Genomic DNA, 27,546 nt, shown 5'->3' with positions numbered 1-27,546 from the left:
TGCGGTTCATACAATCTTGATGGAGTGGAAACCCCCGCAACACCTCGTCACCTGGCGGCGCTCTTCGCCAATAGCGCTAGGAAGCGGTGGCCCCGGCGCGCTGTGATTGGCTGTGAGAGCGGCCGGGGGGCGAGAGGGCGGGCCCGCCGGGGCAGCAGGGGGCGTTTCGCCGACCGGAGCGTCGGGCTGCTGTGACGACGATGGGGGAGCGGGGAGCGGGCCGGGCCGCTGCGCCGGGCGCCGCGGGGCTGTGAGCCGGCGCCGGGAAAGTCCCGCGGGCGGGTGGGGCGCCGAGGCCCGGGATGAGGAGGTGAGCGAGCGAGCGAGCGAGGGGCCGCGGGGGCCGGGCGCTGCCGTGGGACGTTGGCCGGCGCCGTGAGGTAGGGGCGAGGCGGCGGCGCGGCGCGGCCCGGCCCCGCCGCCCCAAGCCGCTCTCCCTGGCCGTTTCCATGGCCGCCGGCCCCGCGCGGGAGGCGCGGCGATCGCTGCGGGCCAGGCCGGCCCTGGGGCGGTGGGGCTGGGCCGCGGTGGCCGCCCGGCGGCCGGGCGAAGCCAGGCCCAGCGGCGGGGCCGGGCCGGGCTGGCTCGGGGGTGGCGGTATCTCCCGTCAGGGCTATGCGGGGGCGCCGAGCTTGGGCCCTGCTGTGTGTTAAGCCCTAGGCAGCCACTTGCTCCGACTTAAAAAGTGTTTCGGGGCTTTCCTTCCCTGTCCTGCTCGTAACCGCCCAGAGAGATAAGAGAAAAGTCTCAAAATTGGGGGGAAATAATTATTCTCAAAAACTTCGCCTTGTATCGAGCCTTGTGACTTGCAAGTACGTTATATGTTGCATCTCAGCCTTGCTAGGTGATAAGCAGATACATCACTTTTGCTATTAAACGCTCCGTTACTTAACAAAGTTAAATTACGATTTAGTTTTCGTTTCAAAATCTGAACATATGCATTTCATTTTATTGAGAGGACTTGCATATCATATTGACAGAAGGGCTGTCTGCAGAACAGTGATGATGGCATATTGGTTTATACTTGCCAAATCTAGCAACGCAGGAGTATTCTGATAGTTGATGATGACTTTTGTTCTTCCTCTAAGAAGATATTTGTATCAAATTTATAACACCTAACAAAATTCAGTGGCTTTTTTAGCTGCATTTTCTTTTAGAAATCATGTTATCAGTATGAACTTCTTTGTATTGGACAATATTTCAACTGATATTTTGAAGAAACAATTTCTAGTTTTTCTACTCGTAGCTTGTATTGTAGTCATGTAATTCTGTGTACGTTGAGCTGCAACTAAATTGGCTTGCTGCTAGTTTTAACCTTCCCCTGAAGATGATTTTTGGACTGTTGAAGAACATAACTTTGCATCTCAGCTGTTTAAAACTTGTTATTTAAACTGAAAGTTCTATTAGAAACTGTAAAATTTATTTTTGCCCCTTCATTTTATACTCTTAATCAGAGCTACAGACTTGTGTGTTCATGCTGAAACCTGATAGCTGATTCAGACATCTCTGTGTAGTTCATCTAAGGCTACTGCAGGGTAGAAACGAAGTTCTCATATTTCAGAGCAAACTGTTTTTATGATGAGATGTCTCTGTAGTGACAACAGTGATTCAAGATGGGGAAAAAAGGAAGTTAGGGAAGCTTTGAAGTTAGGTAGCTTGTTATGGTCTACCTCTGATTTTTTTTTTTTTTTTTTTTTTTTTGTGAAGTATGTAATGTTCCAGTTATAACCGTTTTACCTGTTGCTTCCCAATATTCTTTGAGTGTGAAAATAATTCAGGTAATAGGTGGAGTAGAAGAACATAATTGAACAGGCTCTGACATTTAAATGTCTGTGGTGATGGTCAAGTACGCTCTGGTATGCACAAAGTTTTATGGTTGCTGGTATGTTGTGCAGTGTAATGAGGACTTGTTGCTGAGCATAATTTGTTTGGTTCCCAAGTTAATTCATACTGAGGTCTCACAGTTTATTCTGTTCTTAATCTCATACGTGTGTGCTGTTTGTTCAGCAGGTGTACTTTACTCACAGAATAATCAATTCAATAGAAAATGACTGTAAAAAAAATCTGAAAATCAGTGGTTTATGTACATATATTTCTGATATATTGTCAGAACTTAACATCCTTTTTAGCAAGCTTTTCTGTGCTGTTAAAATACTAATTTATTATTTTTATTGTTCTAAAAGAAGAGGATTTGGTCTTTAGAGCTGTATATTTTCTTTGGCAGGGGACAGTGGTGGTAGATAAGTTTATAAAGGAAGGCATTTTATATAGTGACAATGAACTTTTTCTTAATGGAAAACCCTTTGGCACTGTATTCAGTGGCTTAACGTCTCTGTGGATGACTAGAACCTTGAAAGACTAACCATTTTACATATTTATCATTATGTAATATAAATGCAGCTGTTAATGTGTTTTCACACTGAATTCTTTACTACTAAACATGTGAAGATTATGTAATATTGCAGCAATGGACCTGCAAGCAGGGTATACTTATTAAAAGATATGATAAATAATATTTTAAATAAAAATTTAAAATTCCTTTTAAGCTCTTGAACAGAATTCTCTGTTAATATAGTGTTTCCATACATACTTACTAAAACTAAAATTAATTATTTCTTAAAATGAAATAGGAAAGGTCATGATCCCTGTAATGTCAGAGATACTTGTTTGCGGTATATTTGGGGTTGATTAACTCCGGAACTGCTCGCAAAAAGGAAAGTTAAGTAAGTGCATCAGCCTTTGAAAGCTGAGAACATAAAATGGAACTATGAAGAACAAGACTGTACCTATCTTTTTCCAGTGTCTGGAAAAAGTAAGGGGAAGGAACTAGGCAGAACCGGATGGAACTATATTTTAATATCTGAGTAGACTTACGGAAACTATGTCATTTAATCACGTTTTCTTGGGGGGGGAAGATACTGTAGTATTCTTCATCAGTTCCTGTATGAAACATTACTATTTCAATCCGATATGGATACCAGACTCTTTTGTTAATCATCAACAAATATTAAAGCCCATTTATGTGTATCAAATAAAAATGATGAAAAATATTTTTAAACTTGAAAACAGATTGACAGTCTATGAGACGTTATCTCAGTGAGGTCTGAAACTGTCCAGATTCTGTCCCTCAGATGTTAATTACTTTGCAGATGGAAACAATTTAAAACCACATAATTCCTGTGAGCTGCTGCAGCAGCAGTGTCAAAGCGTGATGATGACATTGACGCCCACGTGTAACATCTGTGGAGACGAGAAGCATGCTCTGTTCAGTTTGACTGGCTGTACGGTGCAAGAGCCTCACCAGGAGGCTCAGCAGGTCAGCACAGAAATGTGTGAATTCCTAGTGACTGAAAGATACTACTTTGCATAAATTTCAGGTCCTCTGTGGCTGTTACTACTTTTCTTTGGGGGAAAGAGTTTTGTTAAATACTCTTTTTGTTTAAAAACAGATGATGAAAATAATTACAGTACTACTGGATTCCATTGCTTTCTGATAGCTTCTGAAGCTGGGATCACACTGAGTAGGAGAAATAGCAATAGATGTTGTGATTTGAATGCCATCAGAGAAAAGATCTGGAGGAACAGGGTAGCAAGAGGAGGCACGTGGACAAAGCATTTGCTTTTTATTTACTGAAGTTAAATCCATAAATAGTCATTGAGATTCTCCTTTAACTGAATGCAGACTCTGGCATCACAGATTACTAACAGGAAAATTTACATGACGATATATTCTTAACTTGTACGCTACCCTTTTCTGTCATCTTTAGAAGAACAAATCCTGCTAAGGTACTGCGGATCTTGCTTCATGTATCCAGTATGATTCAAATGTAGACATACATATGTGTGTGTGTATTTTATTTTTGTATCTGCTACCATGTGCAATGAAGTATTTTCATATTGTTCTTGTTTAGTTTATTGATTGTGAACTATAATTCTTAGATGATGTTCAACTAAGGTGTTTTCTTCCAGGGTATTTTAATAACTGAAAGTGATATAGTTCCTACTTTGTTGAAGTGAATTATCTTTCAAAAATGATGAAAAGAAAAGCCTCCAGGTTTTTCTTCAGAATTGCCTGTTGCATTGCTGGTGTAATTTGTTTTTCATACATTGTTTATTGCTTACTGGAACTGTCCACTTCTATTATTTAAAGAAATATCTGTTACAAATTACTGAAGTTTCTATTTTCTGTTGTGCTATTACATTGACACAATTTTCCACTTCACTAATCAAAATGGTATGCGGGATGACAGAGGCAGTACACTTTGTCAGAAATATGTAGTCACTAAGCACGGGAGAAGATCTTCATAGTGGAAAGCTTCCGTAAAATATAGTTTGTAAACTTGAGCAGGATATTTATCCCTGTTCATCTGAAACTAAGATTTCTTTTTCCTCTCACTTATGTGCGTTTTCTGCATTTCATTACACTTTTTCCATAGCCCCTTGCTTCGAGGAACTAGAGAAGGAAAGGAAATACACAGCACTAACAAGTAGAAATGGGTATGTCTGTGATCAGCAGTACTATGGCTGTTCAGAGACTATGTTCACTGTCTCAGATTTTGCTGAATTATTTTTACTCTGTAGGAGGCATGGGGCTGTGGGGTTGGTCACAGATTTAAATGATTTTCTGTTGTTTTACTTAAGACTAGCTGTAGTTCCCCAATTTCATGTTGCCTTTTTTCTTTTTTTTTCTTTTTTTTTTTTTTTTTTTATTATAGGCTTTCTGCTCTGGATTTGGTTCTTTGAAAAATGAATATTGCATTGTTTTGCAAAGGTTGGACCCTCCAGTAGAATTTTTCAAGATCAGTATACATAAATCCACAGCTTATTTTTCTTGAAGGCTTCTGTGCCGCTTGTAAAGTTTTAATCACAATGAATTCGGGCTTATGGAGTCAAGAAAAAGCAAGTTCATCGTATTGGGAAGAGCGGATCTTTTACTTGCTTCTCCAAGAATGCAGTGTCATAGACAAGCAGACTCAAAAGCTCTTGAAAGTGCCCAAAGGTAGCATTGGGCAGTTTTTTCAAGACCGTTCTTCTGTGGGACACTCCAGAAATATTCCTTGTAAAGGCAAGAAACTGCAGATTGGATTAAAGATTCTGGAACAACCTCATGCAGTCCTGTTCGTGGATGAGAAGGATGTTATAGAAATAAATGAAAAACTAGCTGAGTTGCTTTTGGCCATTACTAACTGTGAGGAAAGATACAGCCTGTTCAAAAGCAAAAGCAGGTTAACTAAAGGCATCCAAATAGATATTGGCTCGCCTGTTAGAGTACAGCTGAGATCAGGCGATGATAAATTTCCTGGAGTAGTTCGCTTCAGAGGACCCTTATTGCAAGAAAGGTCCTTAACAGGGATATACTTTGGAGTGGAGTTGCTGGTAAGTTTCTTGCTAAGGGGGAGCATCATATATATTTTATAAGATGAGCTAAAATCTTTTATTTAAAGAAGCTGTTGTAGTAAATTCTTTTTCTAAAAGCATTGTTAGCCCTAAAAATGCTGTAACCTTCAGTCTTTTCTTAAGTATTGTTACTAAATACCTGGGAACACAAATTATCACATCAGCCTGGTATTCTACGTGTTAAGTGAAGCTTGATGAGGTGCATGGGCTGGCAAAAAGACTTGAACATACTCTGACTCTTCCAACCTAGAAAAAATTTGCTTACTTACGTCCCCATTGTGGCAAATATTTGACTCTTAGATTTCTGTGGAGTACTTTGTTTTTCTATGCACATGGCAGGATACAGTCCATAAATGCAGGCTTGGATTTTAGGGTTGCAGGTTTTGTGGAGCCCTAAAAGTCAAATGGCAACTAGTTAAGATAGAGAGTGTTGCCGTTGTGTGCTCCTAGTGAGATATTTCTGCAAAATTAATGTCGACCATAAACTTTTGAAGGATTAGATTCACAAGAGTGCCACTCTTGCATTAGAAGTATATTTTTCAAAGTCCTTTTTAAACTTTTCATAGAATCATAGAATGGTTTGGGTTGGAAGGGACCTTAAAGATCATCTAGTTCCCACTCCCCTGCCACAGGCAGGGACACCTTCCACTAGACCAGGTTGCTCAAAGCCTCATCCAGCCTGGCCTTAAACACTGCCAGGGAGGGGGCAGCCACAGCTTCTCTGGGCAACCTGTGCCAGTGTCTCACCATCCTCACAGTAAAGAATTTCTTTCTAATACCTAATCTAAATCTACCCTCTTTCAGTTTAAAACCATTCCCCCTCGTCCTGTCACTACTTGTCCTTGTGAAAAGCCCCTCCCGCTTTCCTGTAGGCCCCCTTCAGATACTGGAAGGCTGCTATGAGGTCTCCCCAGAGCCTTCTCTTCTCCAGGCTGAAGAGCCCCAACTCTCTCAACCTGTCTTCATAGGAGAGGTGCTCCAGCCCTCTTAATTTTCCCAAATTCTTTGCAATTCCCACTAAGAACCTCGGGGAATATCAGGCCCAAGTGCTTCTGAAAATCAGCTTGCTCTATTTGGCATCTAAGCGGAATTTTTTAATGCTTAGCATTATGTCTAGTATGAAGTAGTCTTGTCTTGATCTGGCAGAAATTTGATGATAGAAGCAAGATTTGCACCTGAAGAAAACATGCTTCTCTGAGTAAAAAGGGTTCTGCCTGCAGCTACTCTCTAATCTAATGACACTTTACTGTTTATTCCCCTAAGGTAGACAGTGTGTATATTTGCCACAAATTCTGGCAATAGAAGTCTCCCAGTATAATGGTAGTTCGTCAGGCAAATTCTTAGTGCAATTTCTCCTAAACACTGGATTATGTTACTGCTTTTGTAGTAGTCTGCTTTTGCACAAAATACACTGCTTTTTTTTTTTTCTCTCCCCCCCTTCTTCCTTTTCCAACACTTAGGAAGAAGGTCGCGGTCAGGGCTTTACTGATGGACAGTACCAAGGCAAGCAGCTTTTCAGATGTGATGAGGATTGTGGGGTTTTTGTTGCTTTGGACAAACTGGAGCTGGTGGAAGATGATGACAATGAACTGGAAAGTGACTATGCAGCTCCAGTTGACGCAATGCAGGTAGAACTTCCTCCTCTGGAGATCAACTCCAGGGTTTCTCTGAAGATAGGAGAGAGTATAGAGTATGGGACAGTTATATTCTGTGATGTCTTACCAGGAAACGAAAGTTTAGGATACGTTGTTGGAGTGGACATGGTAAGAAAATAATCTGACTTTAATAACTTTTGCATGTGTGTTAGCTAGTAAATTACATGCAATATAGAAGAAGAAACGTTATCCACAAGCTACTTCAGCGGAGGCTGACCTAAAATGGAAATAAACACTTGTGTTCAAAGATGCCCTTGGTGGTAATTGTTTTTTGGCACCGGGTAAATGGTATCCTATTTGATGCTAAACAGTTCAGGAGAAATACTCTGTTTACTCTGAGGAGCCTCCACTGAGCTACTTGCAATGTTCGATGTCAGTCTTGAAGTAATAGAGTTGAGTGTTTGTCTTGTGAGACTGGCTTTGTTCTGCCTCGTAAAAAAGTAGGCTGGATGCCTTTTTCATTATTAGCTATTTTTAAAAGCTTTTTTTTTAATGTAACTTTAGTTTGTTTGACTTTGTTCTACCTTAAAAATACTGAGTTTTAAGTACAAAAGTTGATCTTTCAAGAAAATGTGAAGCTTCTCAGTAAAAATGATTTCTAGCAACTTGTATTTTTTAAAATTAACAGCTTTCAAATTTTTGGTAGTTAAAGGGTGTTTTGTTTTTGTAGGTCAGGTGCTTCCATTTTCTTGATTGCAGTAGCTTTTGCCTAGCAATGCACTAGAATTGTTCTAACTTGTTTATAAAGAATGGATTTTAGTAGCGGAATGTTTGTTATAATAGGAAATATTTCTCAAAAGAACAGTTTTTAAGTTTGCATTTGTTTTTAAAGACTGTAACATTTGACTGTTCTAAATACAGTTTGTTACAGGAAAAAGTAGATGTTATCAAACCTTTCATATTCCTACTTTTTACGTTCCTAAAGACATATGTGTGTATTCTGTATGATGTAAATCTTCTCTTGGGATACATGTAACATGTTTTTCTATTTTTAGGATAATCCGATTGGAAACTGGGATGGAAGATACAATGGAATACAGCTGTGCAGTTTTGCAAGTGTTGAAAGTACACTTCTTTTGCATATCAATGATGTTATTCCAGGTACGCTCTGCTTTCTTAACCAGAAGGCAGACTTTGATAACATCTCAGCCTAGGCACAGTTATATGATTTAAACAATACTACAGAATTAATATCCTAAACTCACTTGAATTAGTTTATCCTTCTGTGTTATACTTCTCTTCAGCGTCCCTTTGGTTACAGTCTCACTAGTAGGAAAGGTTTAATATTGAACAAAACTAATGTCAAATTGTATAGTATTTACAATACTATACAGTTGTATAGTATTCATGAATATGTGAGTGTCTGTAGTGGGAATCTTTTTATTGAATGTTGTTCAGTTTACTCCAGGAGTTTAAATATCTTGGATCAGAAAGCTGTTCTTTCTGTGCTTGAAGTGTATTGACAGTATTATTTATACATTCTGTGAGTAAATACTTGAAAATTCATAGCAAGACTGTGGAAAACTTCGCTATCTCCAGTAATCCACTGAATAGTGTTAACTTGTAACCACTACAGTCCCATGATTCCTTTTCTGAAGAAAGAAAAGTTTCATGTAAAACTTTTGTTTGTGCTTTATCTGAAGAGCGGTACTAATGAGCAAGCAGTCTTGTACAGCCTGTAGTCTGTAACCATTGGCCTCTGCCTTCAGGCTAACTTTTCTTATGTTTACTTCCTACTTGTTGGTTTAGTTGACATGCCTGTTTTTGCATTAATTCTTCTCTCTTCTCTGGAGAATTTGTGGGGACTTCTCAGTTTTTGGGAAAAGAGCATTTGTTGTAGATGTGTTGGTAGAAAACAAAGTTTAGAATTTCATGCATCTGTTTCTCGCGATGGAAGCATGCATATACGTTGAAGAACGTGAAGTCAATCTATTTGATGTGTTCAATAAATAATTATAGACTTCAGGGTAAAATAATTGCTGATGTGATAGAAGCAAATGCTATATACATAAAATGTTGGTTATGTGCAAACAAGGTTTTGCTCCACTCAGTTTTAAAACTTACAGTGCTAGACCTTGGTTCAGTTACATTTCAAGTTGAACTTCTCTGTGACATAGTAAAAGTGTGGAAAAGGGAAGCTAATACTCTTTTCATACACTACATCTTAGAGACTGTGTCACAGGACAGGAGACCTCCCAAACTTGCCTATACCTCGAGAGGTGGTGGTGACAAAAGCTTGTTCAATCATAGTAAGCCAAAGGCTACAGGTACGTATGGGAAGTGACTTTCTTTACCTATGTAAGTTTATGAGTTTCTGTTGCTTGGGGAAAAGTGTTGCCTTGTATTTTCTATCACTTCATTTATTATTTCAGTTACATATCAAGTTAAATTTCTCTGGAGTATTAGTATGAATTTATTTAATCATAATAAGGATGGTAGACAGTTTAAGTTAAAACTACTCAAAATACCTTCCCTTTCATGAAAAACAGTTTGAGGTTTAGCAAAAATTCAAGACCATATTACCTAGTTGTCTAGTATAACTAGTCAGGGCTACATTCTGTTTTTCTGAAAGTGTGGTGTGTGATTGTTTTTTTTTTAGTTTTTTAGTAAATGTAGTTTGCTGTTGTCTTCCTTATGCAGGACTAGAAACTTCCAAATTTTTAGCCCAGGAGCAGATCTGCTTAATAGCGAATGTGCTAATTTTGCTGTGATTGAAAACCAAAATTGAATTCCCAAAATGCAAACTTCTTTTGACTCTGGTTTTGGCCAGCTCTGAAAATCCTTCTAGGGAAAAAAAAAATAAAACCTGGAAGGGAAATAATTTATTTTTTTTTTTTTTAAAGGCAGAAATCAAAATTCAGTGTCTTTTGAGTTTACAAGTGGCTATTGTGGGTTGTAGAATACTAATGACAGTATATTCTGTAAGCTTTCAGTCTGCCTGGCATTGGATGCTGGCAGAGGTGGTCTTCACTGAAGTAACTGGGGTTGTATGTTGGCATAAGTTATAGCTGTGTGGAATTGGATCAGTAATTTATTTGCCTACTCTGAAATTTTTTTGCTTTAGAAACAAAAAATACCTGCTGTACTCTATATCTCAAATACTTTCTTATATCCATAATTTATAGCAATGAAAAATTTGCTCTTGAGGGGTATTTTCTGCCTTTTCAGGTTGGTGAGTTGAAATTTCAGCTTGGAGGGTTAAGTTGGTTTGGGATAAACTGCTGCCTTGTTGCAAGTTTAGAACTGTATTAGGTTTGATGGGAGAGTTTGCTGCTTTGTGGAAAGGCAGTTATGTCTTCTTGAAAGTATAGTAACAAATCTATTCTCTGAAATAAGAGTGTAGCTAACCTTTTGTAAATAGAGATAAATCTCTTCAGTAAAACGTGTTGTTTTCCAGGATCTACCTCTGAACCTGGAAATAGAAACAGATCTGAAGTCTTCTACACATTAAACGGCTCATCAGTTGACTCTCAGCCTCAAACGAAAACAAAACCCCCATGGTATATTGATGAAGGTAAAGAGATGTAGGCATACACTTTATTTAAAAAACAAAACAAAACTAGAGTGTATTGATGTTCTTCAAATAAAACAAGTATGAGTTTAAATTTAAAACAGTTGGAATATGTTGTCTTAGTGGATGACATACTATATCATAAAAAGCATCTTAGATTACCCCCATGAAAATACACTCTGTATTAATTGACAGACCTGTTGTTTTATCCTGCGTGTAGGAGATTCCATTCTTGGCAACGTATACGCAGCTCTGTGGGAATGCATATGTCTTGCAGGCAAAATAAAAACTGAGGCTTGGAAGGAAGATACGAAGATATTCCTTGTAGCCAAGTATATAGAGTAATTTTATTTTGCCTGTCTTCTTGTAGCTAATGTTACAGATCTGCTGGAGGGTAGGAAGGCCCTACAGAGGGATCTGGACAGGTTAGATAGATGGGCCGAGACCAACGGCATGAGGTTCAACAAGAACAAGTGCCGGGTCTTACACTTCGGCCACAACAACCCCATGCAGCGCTACAGGCTGGGGGAAGAGTGGTTAGAAAGCGGCCCGGCGGAAAGAGACCTGGGGGTGCTGATCGACAGCCGGCTAAACATGAGCCAGCAGAGTGCCCAGGTGGCCCAGAAGGCCAATGGCATCCTGGCCTCTGTTAGGAATAGTGTAGCCAGCCGGTCTAGGGAAGTGATCGTCCCTCTGTACTCAGCACTGGCGAGGCCGCACCTTGAATCCTGTGTCCAGTTCTGGGCCCCGCACTTCAGGAAAGGCATTGAGGTGTTGGAGCGAGTCCAGAGGAGGGCAACCAAGCTGGTGAAGGGTCTGGAGGGTCTGACCTACGAGGAACGGCCGAGGGAGCTGGGGTTGTTTAGCCTGGAGAAGAGAAGGCTCAGAGGTGACCTTATTGCAGTCTACAACTACCTGAAGGGAGGTTGTAGTGAAGTGGGAGTCGGCCTCTTCTCCTGAGCAACTAGCGATAGGACACAGCCTCAAGCTTCGCCAGGGGAGGTTCAGGTTGGACATTAGGAAGCATTTCTTCTCAGCAAGGGTCATTAGACATTGAAGGGACTGCCCAGGGAGGTGGTGGAGTCACCATCTCTGGATGTGTTTAAGAAAAGACTGGACGTGGCACTTAGTGCCATGGTCTAGTTGACATGGTGGTGTCAGGGCAATGGTTGGACTCAATGATCCCAGAGGTCTCTTCCAACCTGGTTGATTCTGTGATACTGTGATCTAAGGGAACTGTAATATTCTGCCATGCCAGCTAATTAGTCTGGGAGGGATAAATCTGACTAAGCATACATGTGTTTTCAGTATATTTTAGTTATTTCTGTAAAATCTCTCTCTGAATTCTTACAAGTATGGGTGCACATACCCAAAGGGTCAGTATATCTTGATTTGCTTCCAGATCTAATTTTTTTTTTTTCCTGGTCATCTTTTCTGAACTGTGGCTGGCTGGCTGGCTTAGTGACTGAAGGGGTAAATGCTAAACTAATAATGTTAATTTACAAGGGAAACCTATAGCAGTAGTAGCCCCTGAATTCTGTGAACCGTAAAAGAAAATGGCTTAAAATTGTTCTTGCTTGCATAACAAATGTTGTTCCAAGAGCTTGGAACTCTGTTTAAAAATTAGTTTATTATAATATTTAAAATAAACAAGGTAAATATCCCATCTAGAAATGACTATGGAAGTAAAGAATTAAATATTTTTTTTAAAAAAATTTGGACATTAACTTCAGTCAATAAAACAGTGTGGGGAGAAGAGGTGATGAAGAAGAGGCTTTTGCTCTGTGAATACAAATTGTGTATTGGAGACCATGTAGAGAGATGAGAGAAGATACAGAACACTTGTGCTATTGCATCTAATTGTGATCTCATTTATCAAGCACTGCATTAGTCATGACTTATTTAAATCCTTTATTCTTTATAGACACTGATAGATTCCTGGTGTTGGAACTAAAGTATATTGTGATAGACCCAGGGGAGTAAACGCTTTTCCATTTGCAAATCATGGCTGCAAGCAATTAGTCATCTCTGTATAAGCCGTGAACCAAATCCTTTCCTCAATCACACTGCCCAATGGGTTCTTACTAGTTTTGCCTATTACAGTCATAATCCTTGGGGCTGATAACTTGTATTCAAATAAAAATTCCAATGTGGGGGTAAAAAAAATGCCAGCTTTTCAATCTAAACCTCCCTGTAGTTTCTGGCTAGCATCTCCTTTCTCTGTGCTGTTTGTTTCCATCAGTTGTGGTAAAAGTGGTAGGGCTACAGCAGCATCTCCTCAGCCAGTTCTGTCTCTCCAGTGTTGCCAAGTGACAAACATCTTCCTACATGTCCCCCAGCTGTTAGTACTTCCATACAGAGGATGCCTATTAAATCAGATGTGGTTGCAGATACACGTCATTGGTTTGATAGCTAAGTCTGTCCTTTTGTAAGATGGTGGGGAAAAAAACCACCCAGCATTTACTAACATCTTGGTTTTGATTTTAACAGTTGCTGAAGACCCTGCGAAATCACTTACTGATTCATCTCCTGGATTTGGGCATTCTTCACCACCACTGCAGCCACCTTCAACAAACTCTGTGTCTACAGAAAACAGATTTCACTCCCTCCCTTTTAGCTTGACAAAAACGTCAAGTACTAATGGTACTATTGGACATAGTCCTCTCTCTTTATCTGTGCAATCAGTCATTGGTGATGTAAATACTATGGCTAACCAGGAGAGTCCATCAACAGCAGGCCCAGTCGGGAACTCACATGGTCTTGAAGCAGGTTCCTTGGCTGAAGTTAAAGAAAATCCTCCTTTCTATGGAGTAATTCGGTGGATCGGCCAGCCCCCTGGAGTAAATGAAGTATTAGCTGGACTGGAACTGGTAAATACAAATTGTTCATATTCATATTAATTACATGTTACTAGTTTTGTTTCTGAGAGTTGGTACCTGTATGCTTTGCAAAAGTGTAGTCGGTCTGGAGGTATTTGTCCAAACAGGTTGCCATCTGATCTCCTTATAACATAACTAAATTCTTAGATGAGCTCTGGCTTTTGTGGCTGCCCTAGACCTTACTCTGTTAATAGGCTGTGAGATGTCTTTGTGTCACAGTGGGTAATTGAATTTGTAGGACTGGTCACTTATTTATTTTAAAGGAGTGCCCTTTGCTTACGTTATGGAGATTTTAATTGAAAAAAGCTGACTGTGTTTAAAGGTTCTTTGAAATGCAGATTTATGTAAAATGCTCTGGCTGTAAGAGTCTTTATTGAATATCAATTTTTTGTTTGTTTTTTGCATACCAGCAAACAGGCAGTGTCAGAGTTACGGCTGTCAGAGCCATAACACTGGTTTTGATAATCGATGGCAGTGATATTATTTATTTGACAGCCACGTGCTTTATGTGTTCCTGTGGGCCCTTTGTAAATTCACAGTTGCTGCAAATGTGAATTGCAGTTATGTACTGACATTTACTCTGTGGCAGCTGCTGCCAAGGTTGTGGTTGGCTATCGGTTAAATTAATGTGTATGCAATTAGGAAGGGGTTTTTTATTCTGGGATAATGTTCAATAAAATTTCAGATAAAGCAGTGTACAATTATGTGAAACAACAAACATCTTTAGCAAAGTACGTGAGAATGTGACTGGAATTTCAGCTGTTACAAAAAAACCTTGTGGGTTTTCTGGGTGAAGCTCACCTATAGTTTGCCACAGGCGTTCTGAGACCGCATCTTAGGATGCCTTGTGTTAAACTGGGGTCTTGGACTTGTCTGTTTAATTTCTGCATTAAAACCTAGCAATTGTTAGTAAGCAGACAGTAGACCTTAAATCATGTTATCAAAGACGAGTAATGGTAACTTGTTATTTTTCATACCTAGTTTGTGTTGTCTTTCCTTGATGTACATTTTGTGTGTGCTGAAGCAGGTATTTTTCTTGTGCAGGCCACAGACATGCTGCAAGTGTTCACACTATCCAATGCTCAGTGATTTTAGTTGTTTTACATGGTGCTCAGAAGCGCACGTGTGCTCTTTCTAACTACAGAAGGAATCTGGAGTGACTAGCTAGCTTAGTTAAGTTCCTAATGTTGACTAGGTTTAATTCTCACTCTCCTCTCCCACCTCTCCCAAGCTGCTTCTGATGGAATTTTTGTTTTCTTTCGGATGGAGGGAAAGTTTAAGCATGAAGAAAAAAAGTGCAACTTAATTTCCTCAATAAATCCAGTTAAAGAACACCTCAGCTGAAGCTTTGTATACTAAAACGCAGGAATACTGTATACCAAGCTTCAGAGTACCTGAAGGGTGACTTGTGGGTAGAGAGTTTATCAAATGTCTTACTGCAGAATTCTAGAAATAAGAAAAATAGTGAATTCTCACTTGACTTTTCAGGAAGATGAATGTGCAGGTTGTACGGACGGAACATTTAAAGGAACTCGGTACTTCACTTGTGCTCCAAAGAAAGCTCTTTTTGTTAAACTCAAAAGCTGCAGGCCAGATTCCAGGTTTGCCTCACTACAGCCCGTTTCCAACCAGATTGAACGCTGCAACTCTCTAGGTACTGAGCTTCTGCTTATTACTTATCAGCTGGGAACTGACCTGGGTTTTGGCTTCATTTATTCCTGCAATATATTATTTATATTGAACGCTAATCTGTACAATTATTACTAAAATGAGATTAATGACTAGAAGATCAGTCTGTACGGAACATAATGCTTCTATGGATTACCTTTTTATGCTTTAAAGCAAGAAAATGTTCATATATTTAAAGAAATTTTATAAAATTAAGGGATTTTTTTGTTATGCTGGACATTTTTTTTACTTTAGAAGTTGTAAAGCAATCTTGCTGAAAATGGTGTTTGCAACTCCAGCAATATGTGATTGCATTATCAGAAATGAAGACAGTTATTTTTCTATAATGTCAAATTATTTTTTTTCTAAATATTAACATAGAAAATCATATATTTTTATGGTGGAAGTTAGTGGTGAAAAACTCAATTTTTTTTTTCTAACTTAAAATATTTTAGATTTCTTGGGTCATGTTGTATTGTCTGGGACAACAGCAAAGAAAAAATGTGTCTGATACTTGTAAGATAGCGTGAACAGGGCATTTATAATGAGAACTTCATTCCTACTGGATAAAAATTAATTCAGTGCTGCAGGCTTTCTGAAGCACTCTAGCACTCTAATGTGCATTGGCAGTAGAATGTAAGGCCTTGTTCACTCTCTGGAAGACAGTTGAGTTTCAGCTATAATAAAATGCTATTCTAGTCCAGAGAAGGAATGCTTACACTAAAGCAGCAACTTAGCTATAACAAATTAATAGGAAAAATCGCAAGGGGGATAACATTTGAGGCTTTAAAGTGTCTTTTGAAAAAAAAAATTTCAGCCTTTGGAGGTTACTTAAGTGAAGTGGTAGAAGAAAACACTCCTCCAAAAATGGAAAAAGAAGGTTTAGAGACAATGATTGGAAAGAAGAAAGGTATCCAGGGTCATTACAACTCCTGTTACTTAGACTCCACCTTATTCTGGTAAGTTCATAATTTGTATAGTGGCATCCCATGCTAGAAACGCAGAACACGTGATCGTTGTTGTAATGACTGTCTGTCTGTGTTACTGTGCAGCTTACAAAGTCACGCACTGCAGTCTTTGACACATTACTATGCTCTTTCAATTTGAACAAGTTCTGCAGTATTTGCTGCACAACGTGAAGGGCTAATCCTGTCCCAATTGTACTGGCCCTTATGTGTCAATACTCTTTTGGACTGTAAATGGTTGAAGGATGAAAGAGTACACAGGCCTGGGGGTGGAGGGAGGGAAATCTCTCTTATAACTTATTTGCAGAATCCAGCCTTCGCAACTGGTTTTGTACTGTGCTGCAGAAAGATACTGGGTTAGAGTGGACTTCCACTATTTAGTACAACTGTCTTGTCCTCTGTCCATAATTATCTCTTTTTGAGTTTATTCAGTTCTTTAATTCTTTCTGTGGCTTTGCTTGGTTTGTCTTATGTTGCTCAGGCATCTGAATGGTTGTATCTTCCAGAATCAAAACAACCTTCCTTTTCTTTTTTTTTCTGTAGCCTGTTTTCTTTTAGCTCTGTTTTGGACACTGTGTTACTCAGACCTAAAGAAAAGAATGACGTAGAGTACTATAGTGAGACTCAAGAGCTGTTGCGGACAGAGATTGTGAATCCTCTGAGAATGTAAGTAAAGACATGAACTGGTCTCCGTCTAATATAAATTTTGTACTAGATCCTGCTGTGTATGCATTCCTATTGCAAACTTGAAAAGTTTTGCTAGCTGCTGCTGCCAGTCTGTTCAGATTTTTTTGAGTATTTTTACTTGTTCTTCATGGTAAATTTAATCAGTGCGAACTGATAGTTACTCATTGTTTGGTGATAAAATATTTTCACTAGTCTCTACTTGGGAATGCAATCAGTGTAAAGCTATTACAAAAGCATTGATAAATACAGGTAAAGTTTGTTCACAGCATTCATATTTGCATGTTTTTAATGTTGTTCTTGACAAGACAAGTATTCGGGTTATCTTATGTGGAGTTTCACAATTTGATAGATTTGGCAGGACTTTAAAAGTTTCATTAGTTTTTACATGTGGTCTGCAAGTGGTCAGAATGCTTTTATTAAAAGAACAGGAGCTTTGTAATTTCTTAGGCACAATGAGCAAAGAAAATATGGCAAAAATCTGCATGAAAAGTTATTTGTCTTTAGCTTAATTTTTTTTTTAAACATGCAAATAATACAGTTGTAGCTCTGAAATTCTGTGGGCTGTCACTGAAAAATTTATCACAAAGTTTTACTTTTGATTCCTCGAATAAAATGATGGCTTCTGAACCCTTGTTCTTGTAAGGGTGTCTGTACTTTGCCTGGTGTGTTCCAGGGTTCTGTGGTATAGGTAGGATACACACCAAGTAGCAGAAGTCTCAAATGGCTGAGAAGACTGAGAGTCTTATTTCTACCTTTCCACCATGCTTAAAACTTTGCACTTTTGATGACGTTTTAGAGGAAAAGATTGAATGCTTAAAACTTCAGCTGCTTAGGTCAGCAATACAGTTCTGGATCTTTTTCTCAAATATTGAAATAATTATTAACAACTCCCACAGTGCTGTTTTTGTGGGATATTCTGAAAATTAGGTATTAAGCCATGCAAATTAGAGTGAAAACAAATCAAAAGTAATTGACTGACAAATCAGAAAACAGTTATCCTGTAAGTTAATGTTTAAAAAGAGCTCTTAAAGGTTATGCAAGAACATTGAGCATTGCACTAAATTTATACTGCATTAAAAAAACTGGAAGTCAGATTGAATATGAGGAGTCAATACATAATTTTGAAGAAATACTGTACACAGTTAAAGAAGGACCTGAGAGCCTGTATTTCAGCATTTAAGAGTTTGGGGGTTTTTTTCTGCTTTTCTGACTTGATCACAGACTAGCTAATAGCTTATTAAATCAATTTATCTTAGATATGGATATGTATGTGCTACAAAAATAATGAAACTGAGGAAAATACTTGAAAAAGTTGAGGCTGCATCAGGATTCACTTCAGAGGAAAAAGGTAACTGAGGAGGTTTTTCCTTTCTTTGAGATTTGTAAGAATCATAATCTGAAGGAACTGAAATACCTTACTACATAATTATACCAGAACAAACCACACAAATATTTCTCTACCAGAGATTTGAGTGACCATGGGGTCTATAAGGAACCCTAGCTGAACAGTTTCTGCCATAATAGTCTTTCACTGACTGGTTTTCTTTTTGTGCCTTCCTGTGCCCATGTAACTCCCTTCCAGCAGTTAGGGGAGATCTAAGGCTCTTCCTCAGAAATGGAGACTGTGATAAGGCTGGGGTCTTTGTCCTCTTTCAAAATGTTACTTTGGTCCCTGAGGAAAAATCTTTCCACTACAACATTTCTTTGTCACAATGGTTACGTAGTATTTTAAGAAATGTGTAAATCATGTTAGAAAAATCAATTCCCAAACTTTTGATCTTCTGCATATAATGATTAATTAGCATTGTATTATGTAGCTGTTTTGTTTTTGTTTGGGAGAACACTACTTTCTTTGTAAATGCTAGATGCTGAAAACCAATACTTAATGCAGTTTGTAGCAGGAAGAGAAATATACCAGAAAACTCTGTGTTGGGGGAGAATAGACCTCTGGGAAGCTAGTGTTGGCTGCATTCTTGATTAGAGAACTTGGTCTCTAGTTTAGATGAACTTGGTCCTATTGTGTGGTTTTTATGTCAGTGTTACTGTCACTACTCCTCACTGCTTCTCTGCAGTTTCACTGTTTTCTTTTGAGAGCTTTTATTTCTCCTGGAAAAGTTGTGTGGCGCCAAATTATTCTGAAATACAGAGTACCTTTTTGATCTTTACTGGAAAGCTTTCTTACCCTGTTGAGCCTGTGTCTTCTATTAGGGCCATTTGACACCAAAATAAATAATTATTTAAATAGAGTAAATAAGAGTAAATAGAGGTTTGTGTCGTGAAAATGTTCATAGTTTGTCATAATCTTATTGTGTTAATAAAGCTGTAAAAATGAACCTTTACTTTTTTTTTCTATTAAAATTTTGAAAACATTCATTTAAAATCAGTCCTGAATAATGTATCTGTTTTTGCGTACTAACAAGTTTTTTTTTCCTCCCCCCTCCGCAGATCCAGAGGAATTTTTGAATATTTTATTTCACCATATTCTAAGAGTTGAGCCACTGTTGAAAATAAGGTGAATCTTTGTTGAACTTACCTATTTGTAGGAGAGAGTATCTGCTGCCTTTCAAACTGAGATAGCTTCTAGAGCGTCTTTGACTTGTGATTCATATTTCTAGTAAGAATTCAATATAATAAAGTTATATTGACAAATTTGACACTATTTCCTACCTTTTTGGTAGGTGAGTTTGCTCCACTGCTCTCTTGTTTGGAGAGTTCTCTGTCAACTGTATAGCAAGTCTAGCAACACTAGCCATCTATGTGAGACTTCTGCTGTAAGAAGCAGTGTAAATATCTCCCTGATTAAAAGGAAAAGTTTCATTAAACCCAGTCATTTTTTTTAAACTCCTTGGGACTATCACACTGAAGAGAATTATTGTTGTTCCTTTTGATGTTTTATTACTGAAACTCTTACTTGTCTTTCCAATGAAAGCTGCTTTAGTGTGTTGGAATTTTCGATATATATGCTTAGGAATGCACAGGCATATGTTTTTAAAACATACTCTGAAACTTATACTGCATTTGTTTCTTAAATAAGTCTTTCTAAAATTAGTCCACACTTAATACTTGGTTGCCTGTCATCTAAGGCACTTTGTTGTTGCTGGTTTTTTTTGTTTTTTTTTTTTTTCTTTTAAAGCACAGTATATTTCAATGCAGAGAGGATGTTGTGTAGACTGTTTTCTGGTAGATGTTATTTTCATCGTAAAATACAGTCATCATTATAGTAGAGCTTCAGAATCTGTTTTTTTTAAAATTGTTTTTAGATCAGCAGGTCAGAAAGTACAAGACTGTTACTTCTATCAAATTTTTATGGACAAAAATGAGAAAGTTGGCGTCCCAACAATTCAGCAGTTACTAGAGTGGTCATTCATCAACAGCAACTTGAAGTTTGCAGAGGTTGGTGACAGCTGTTGCTTTGTTGGAAGTGATGATACCTAGATATTTGCCCATCCAACAATGGGAAAAAAGTAGGATTTGGTGAGGAAACAAAATGCGGACATGTTGGAAATGGGATTACTGGGTCAGTGGTACAGGTTGCCTACCTTGCAAAAATACTTCAAGGTTGACTTAATGACATATATTCTTTGGCTGAACAGACCAAAGTAATTCAGGTAAAGAATTACTAAAAGAAAACTTAGTTACTGCTGGTAAGTTGTCTCTTAAGGACTAATATTTTGAGATACGTCTGTTTGTAAAAAGCTTTATAGAGGGAAGACTTTTTTCTTTTTTTTTTTTTTTGTTTCTGCCAGGATGGGCAGGTGTAGTCCAGTATATTTAATATCATACTTGAGCATGACTGGGACTTACGACATTTGACAATGATTTAGATGCCACTTCCCTGGGTTTTTTTAGCTGTACTTTGTTTCAAAGGCTTAATTTTGTTTTGCTTACCGTCTTGTTAATTTTGAAGTCAATGGGCTGCAAGTTTAAGTAACGTGAATACGTTTATAGCATTAGATATATGTCTCCAAATTTAGCTAATTATCTATCTCGAGCTCATTACATTATATTCTGGCATTTTACCTAGGCACCCTCTTGCCTGATTATCCAGATGCCTCGGTTTGGAAAGGACTTCAAAATGTTCAACAAAATTTTTCCATCCTTGGAATTAAATATAACAGACTTACTTGAAGACAGTAAGTATATAGCATTGCGTTGTGTAATGAGAGAGAGTCGTTGAGAGTGACTAACACAGTGAAAATAAGTACTTCTGGTAGTTTTGGTGTTTTCGTTTTGTTTTGTTTTTTTTATTAACTATTTAACAAGGTAGTGTGAGATGCTCAGGCTGAGGAGAAATGAAAGTTTACTGGCTAGAATGCTTTTTTTTTTTCCCCCTCATGTCAAAAGCACATTCTGTACATTCTTCTGAATGTATAAAAGCACATTCTATACATTCTTCTGAATGTATGTTCTATACAGAATAATGTATAGAATATAACTTGCTTGATTATATTTAATTCTTGAGTATCTGTACAACTAAACTTCTTATTTCAAGATGGTGTTAAAATTGAGTTATTAGCAGCAAAACAATTCATTAATATGGCAGGTAGGAAATCTTAAAAGTAAGCGTAGCACCGAGATTGGTTAACAGGTATTTACAATTGATTAAATTTCATTAGTCTTCATCAGTTTGTGCTGCATGTTTCTAAGCTTTTTGTCATTAGTTTATCAAGCTAGAAGAAGAGAACCTGAGATTAGTATGTAAACCTACAGCATGTAGTGATGGTGCATTTTTCAACTACAAATCTATCATGTTTTTTGTGACCTAAATTTCTGATACTTGTCATCCACTGAATTATTCTTTGCATTACCTAATGGAAAGACACCTGGTTTTAAATTTGAGATAAGAATTAATAAAACTACTAAAATGTATGAGAAGAATAATCTCAAACTGTCATGGCCTTTTCTTTCACTGTCATGGCCATCAGCTTATGCTGTTTATTTTCTTTTCTGGTGTTGACAGACATAGGGGCTAAGCTAGCTGTACCAATATGATGAGAGAGAACCTAACTTGATTTAAAAGTTTTTTACTTGTTCATACAGTTGATAGAACTTAATTTTTATCATCTTCTGTTTTGCAACTTACCACTCTAAACATTTTTCTCTTATTCCACATTATGTCAAAGGGAAGAAGTTAAATACAGTGGTACGTTTCTACTTTGGCAATCTGGTTTTAGTTTTTTTTAATGTAGTGTTTTTCTCAATTTAAAGTAGCAATCCTTCCTCCTTTCCATACCCCTCGTCTTAAAAAAAGCCTGCCCAAATTGGAGACTAATATCTTCTTCAAAAATGCAGCTCCCAGGCAGTGCCGTATATGTGGAGGGCTTGCTATGTATGAGTGCAGAGAATGTTATGAAGATACTGATATTTCTGCTGGGAAAATCAAGCAGTTCTGCAAAACATGCAATACGCAAGTAAGTTGCTGTCTTTGTTATTCTACGTGGGTTTAACGCAAATGGTATGTGCTGTAATACTCGAAAGAAAGGCAGAAAAGCATAGTGAGACTTTTCTCATCAGCACTAGTGTAACTGCACCCACCAAGTAAAGTGTAGCCTTCGGTGACAAACCAGGAACTTTGCTTGACCCTGCAATGAATTCATCAACAGTTTCTTACTGAAAACATGGCAACTGCCAAATCCAGGACTGAATCAGTGGAGAAGTAGTAATCGTGGGCAGCTTGGAAGCTGTTTCCTGTCGCCTGCTTTAAATCCTAATTTTACATAGATGCTACCTTGTTTGAATTGATAAATTCATGACATAAACTCCTCAGTTTTGAGAGCTGTTTGGTAACTTGCACAAAGCTGTCAGTGTCATGGCTTGTTTTCAAGTCTGAGCATAGTAGAAAATAGTTGCATTAAATCTGACCTCCCTTCTAACCTTAGATTTGAATTTTATGGGGAATATTGAACGACACTGGTGAGGAAAAATAGTCACTGGTGGGGAAAAATAGAAGCAGCATTTAGTCTGCTACCGTTACTGCAGTTCTGTCTCTAATGCCATTAATCTTCATTTCAGCAGTAATGTTTTTTTTAGCTTTGTCTGCCACTGAAACAAATAATCTTATGGGGTGTGTTTTTCTCTTCTGAAATATCACTTCAATTGTAGGTTCATCTTCATCCCAAGAGACAGAGTCATAAATTCAATCCATTGTCACTACCTAAAGATCTGCCAGACTGGGACTGGCGACATGGCTGCATCCCGTACCAGAAGATGGAGTTGTTTGCTGTTCTCTGCATAGAAACAAGCCACTATGTAGCTTTTGTTAAATATGGGAGGGATGACTCCGCCTGGCTTTTCTTTGACAGCATGGCAGATCGGGATGGTAAATCTCTTTATTTATTCTAATTAATTTTCTCTTAATTTTTTTACATGTATTACTACTTTAAATTTCAGTGCCTCTTTCTTAACGTTTTAGGGTTATTAATATCATTTAACTTGATGTACTTGATGCTGGGACACTAATCTTGACCCAGCCTTACCTCAGCACATTGATTTCTTAGCAGCCACTGATTTGCATAATCTGAATTTCACCTAAATTGGATACCTTAGTAAGTACATGGTACAGAAGTAACTGCAGAAGTTTTCTAGTGGGACTTCTTATACATTTTTCTACACTTTGCAAGCTTGGCAGAGAGAAATAATTTTACTGCAGGGATGTGTTCTTTCAGTCTATATTTAAGTGGATGTACACAATTACCAGATAGTATGCAAATATTTTTATTGCTTTTGCTTAAATGACTTAGTGTAGGTGTCTTTAGAACAAAAACGGTAGTCACAGATTACATCTATACGATTCCTTTGAATCTCTTTAGAGTTATCAGAGGAAAACTGTAATGCAAATGGCAGTAAAACAAGTGTTCTCTTAGGTACTGCTGCATTAAATGGTGTTTAAATAAGGACTCTCTGTTCAGTTCTGGTGCCTGAGAAAAGCAGCAATAGATGCGAGCGTCAGACTCATAGTAACAGTTCTTTGCATGAAGAATTCTTGAACCTCTCAGTTACAGTGTGATGTGGCAGGGGGAGAAGAATCTTGCCTCCTCTAAAAAATGAAACTGCTACAGGATTAAAGTCTCTCTCTTATAACAACCAGAAGGCAATCAAGCTTTGTTTCGGAGTATTTGAAACATGTATGACTGAAGTCTGTAAAGAACCACTTTATTTCAGGGGTGTAGATCACATGAGATACTGGATAGATCTCCTGCTGATCTTAGGGGTTTTTGTATCACAAACATTTTTCTTCAGCTAGTGCTATAAGCTAAAAATGTCTGCTGGGGAACAGTGTCATGGATGTCCATACTTGTGGTGTTTGAATTTGCTCATTTTTACATGGAAAATGGCTGGGATCAAACTTTGCCATAGTCTTGCAAGTCAATTACAGACACTTGTGGATTGTAAATTCATCAACTGTTACCAGTTGTTGTGTTATTAACACATTCAATACCGTTTGAGGTGGAGTATGTATTTGGGTCACTCTCCCAAAGTTGTACAGAATTTTTAGTGTTAATGAAAACCCAAAGTTCTCATTCTGGTGGAGTTCTTATGTGTTGTTTGTGTGGGTGTTTGTTAGTAAACACTACAAGATATTCTGAAACCAATTACAATTTTTCTTGAACAATACACTTTTCATGTAAGTCTACCTTGCAGTAGTCCAGAATGGCATATTTAGGTTTTTTTAAGAAGGCATTTTCAAGAACTGGTGATGCTGTCTAAATTAAAGTACATTATAAAGAGTAAATATATATAGATGCTATCGTAATCTGTTTCTCTTGTCGTTAAAAGGAGGTCAGAATGGCTTTAACATTCCACAAGTTACCCCATGCCCAGAAGTTGGTGAATACCTGAAGATGTCCCTAGAAGAATTACACTCACTGGATTCCAGAAAAATTCAAGGTTGTGCACGAAGACTACTTTGTGATGCTTACATGTGCATGTATCAAAGCCCAACAATGAGTTTATACAAATGAACAATGTCCTCTGGAAAACTGAAGAAACGGTAGAGTTATTTACTGTTGCATTTGCTGCATTTTTTTGGTTAGTTTTAATGCAACCGTTGCTGGCAATGGATGCGATGACAAGGAAGAAGTTGACTATGAGAGTAAAAGGATTACTGTTCCAAAAACTACTTGTGGAGTTCTGTAATTGAAGTATTTAAGCATTTTGCACTCTGGGAAGTGTGCTTGTGCATGTTTGTTTTATAAACAAAGTCAAAGTGAAGTTACTAAAACTTAAAGCTTTAAGTGCATTGATTATACACAGGTTTTTTTTTTTTTAAATGTTAAAGGTGGAATTATATCAGGAGAAACCTCCTTAGTCCATTGCGAATGTAAAGATAACAGTGTTCTTGTTCAGTACATTTCTGTGGACCAGGGAAGATGATTCTCTTGTGTTTCTCTACCCTCCACACCCATCACTTCTCCCCACTCTTGATCTTTTCAGCACCATAGATTCTCTCTCTTGAAGAGAGAGTAACTCAGTTTTAGTAAGATAAATTTTAGACTGTTCATTGCATATTAATTCTGTTCTGTTATCTGTCTACTACATTCTTCTCAGTTCACACATTTGCATCTTCAAAAATTAACTTTCATTTAACGATCTGAATTCCTATCTCGTGAAAATCAAGCTCACAGTTTTGCTGTTAACTTGCAATTTTTGGAGGGGAAAAAGAGGAGGAGAAGAGGGTATTAAGGGGAAGCATAATTGCTGAAATAGAAAATTAGCAATGGAAGTTAACAGATGTCTTTTTCTAAGTGTCTATTTTTAAAGAAACAAAGCAGTCTGGAACAGAGCAGCAACTATACACAAACAATTCGAGGACAAAAGAATAAAATAGTGGATTGCCTCAGGGAATGTTACTGAAGTGGATTCTAGGCCCTGGTAAAACAAAACTGACTTTTTTACAGTACGTTAAGCTACTGCCTGGGAATATGTTATACATCTGACTCTTCATTTCAGGCTTACTAATGAATATTAAAAATCTGTGTCTGGAAAGAAGAAACTAAATGAAAGTAGATCAGAGTTTTACTGTATACCAAGTACCTAATGAAACCTAACTTGAAAAGCTGCAAAACCTGTGTTGATGTAAAATACTATACTTTGAAGTCTGTTGGTTCCTGTTTGCAATGAAATACTGCTTGATTTAATTGCTTTTTAGCTACTTCTGTCTACACTGACTGGCAAACATGCAGCTATGTATATATACAGTAAGATCTGGTTATACAAATTGCATATGTATGAGCTGTACAGTTGCAACTCTTAAGATGTTTTATATGGAAAACTTCCTTTTTTGGGGATTGAGTCTATAGAAGGAGAGGTCACAAAATATAACAGAGGAAAAGCCACTTTGAAAAAGCCACTGTTCTAAAGATAATGGAGACTGATCCCATACTGTAGAAAACATTACTTTGTTGTTCTTGGAACACCTAAACTCTTTCTTTGGGACACACTCTGCCATAGAACAGTACTAGCGAGAGTGTTGAAAATTATGCCTGAAGGACTAATCTGTCTAAAGCAAAGGGTGCTGAGAGAGTTGATCTGTTCCATTAGCCGCTGCATCAAGTGTGCTCTAATTTTTCACTCTCAAGAGCAAGGAAGTTATTAAATATGTCACTGTTGCTTTTGCCTCTAATAGTCTCCTGGTTTCCATGTTTCCTTGCCTTACTTATCTTGTCTCTGCTCCTTGGCAAAACTCTATTTCTTTAGTTTCACTACTACTATGAGCTCTTAAAAACCCCCTCTCTTCAGTTTCAGTACTTCTACGAGCTCTTGAAAAAAACTCTCTTTAGTTTCAGTACTACTACGCGCTCTTGAACTCTTTCTCTCCTGAAAAATTTCAGTGAGGCTTTAGGTGATGGATTCTATAACGATCTATCAATGGATGGGTTATTGTGCACTGGCTCTTCCTTGGCTACATACCATCCTGCTCTGGGACAGCAGCTGCAGATGCTCAGATGCATCGACAAAGATGCCATAGAAGCATCTCATAGGCAATATAAGGTAAAAAGACTTGCTATAGGTCTTGGCTAGGCAGCTTGTATTTGTTAAAACAGGCTCGAGAATGCTTACATAACCTGAGCAGGTGTGATAACCCAGCTTGGGCTATTGAAGAGGAAGTCTCGCCACAGCCTCCAGGTACCTCAAGTGATGTTTTTAAATAGAGCTGTTTGCAAAGCAAAGACAGGAGGGGCTTGCAAAAAAAAAGGCAATAACAACACAACAGACTCTCAGCTTGCTCTCTACAACGTTTGATACCTGGCTGGATACCTTCACTCCCCTAGCCCATCGTGACTCTCAACCTGAAAGTAGTTGCAAGCAGTGCCCCCTTCTGAACAAGGGGCAGACACAAAGGCTTTACACAACGAACAAGCACAAACCTACCTACCAATGAGACCAATTTGAATGTCTGGATTTTCTCTCTTCCATATACCTACGTTTATTTTCTAGTTTTCCCAATGCATTAACTTTCACATGTCTTCCACTCGTGTCATCTTTCCCCCCCGCCCCTGCCCTGATACATTACATACTACCTAAAGTTATAGTTACCTTACCTCTTCCTGCCTGGACTCGGAGAACAGCTGTGGAACTGCTATGGCCAGAGGGGAGACTTGGACTTGGTAACCATGTTAAAGCTTTCTAGATGAATAATCTTGCAGCAAAATATCTACTCTTTTTCACAACTGCAAATATCCAAGAATCCCATTTTGGCAGGATGCGTATTCTGTTAGCAGAAGTGAATAAAAATAGGTGTAAATGAACTGCTTGGCTTCTTGCCTCCAGTCTTCAGGCCTTTG

General features: G+C 38.2%; 1 protein-coding gene across 4 annotated transcripts; it reads left to right on the top strand.

Annotated features, from left to right (window-relative positions):
- Positions 1 to 216: 216 nt before the first annotated feature.
- On the top strand, positions 217 to 26,384 carry CYLD (CYLD lysine 63 deubiquitinase). 4 transcript variants are annotated; one of them, XM_068411244.1, is made up of 17 exons: positions 217 to 310; positions 4,716 to 5,376; positions 6,858 to 7,025; positions 8,048 to 8,153; positions 9,221 to 9,319; positions 10,450 to 10,566; positions 13,054 to 13,433; positions 14,931 to 15,096; positions 15,928 to 16,069; positions 16,619 to 16,741; positions 18,019 to 18,110; positions 19,208 to 19,274; positions 20,023 to 20,155; positions 20,787 to 20,895; positions 22,055 to 22,173; positions 22,865 to 23,081; positions 24,539 to 26,384. In XM_068411244.1, the coding sequence occupies exons 2-17, from the start codon at positions 4,870 to 4,872 to the stop codon at positions 24,721 to 24,723; spliced, it is 2,730 nt and encodes a 909-aa protein (XP_068267345.1). In that variant the 5' UTR covers positions 217 to 310; positions 4,716 to 4,869; the 3' UTR covers positions 24,724 to 26,384. The 4 variants fall into 4 exon arrangements, with proteins under 4 accessions (XP_068267345.1, XP_068267342.1, XP_068267343.1 ...); XM_068411241.1 differs by having other exon boundaries at positions 6,858 to 7,160; XM_068411242.1 differs by lacking the exon at positions 217 to 310 and adding an exon at positions 3,238 to 3,316 and having other exon boundaries at positions 6,858 to 7,160.
- Positions 26,385 to 27,546: the final 1,162 nt, after the last annotated feature.

Source organism: Nyctibius grandis, chromosome 12 (assembly GCF_013368605.1).
Source record: "Nyctibius grandis isolate bNycGra1 chromosome 12, bNycGra1.pri, whole genome shotgun sequence".
Lineage (NCBI taxonomy): Eukaryota > Metazoa > Chordata > Aves > Nyctibiiformes > Nyctibiidae > Nyctibius > Nyctibius grandis.
This window is presented reverse-complemented; position numbering and strand designations above follow the sequence as displayed.

Coding starts and splice junctions, on each gene's coding strand:
- CYLD (XM_068411241.1), top strand. CDS start 4,870: ATGAATTCGGGCTTATGGAGTCAAGAAAAAGCAAGTTCATCGTATTGG. Junction 5,377..6,857: donor ACTTTGGAGTGGAGTTGCTG/GTAAGTTTCTTG, acceptor TCCAACACTTAG/GAAGAAGGTCGCGGTCAGGG. Junction 7,161..8,047: donor ACGTTGTTGGAGTGGACATG/GTAAGAAAATAA, acceptor TTCTATTTTTAG/GATAATCCGATTGGAAACTG.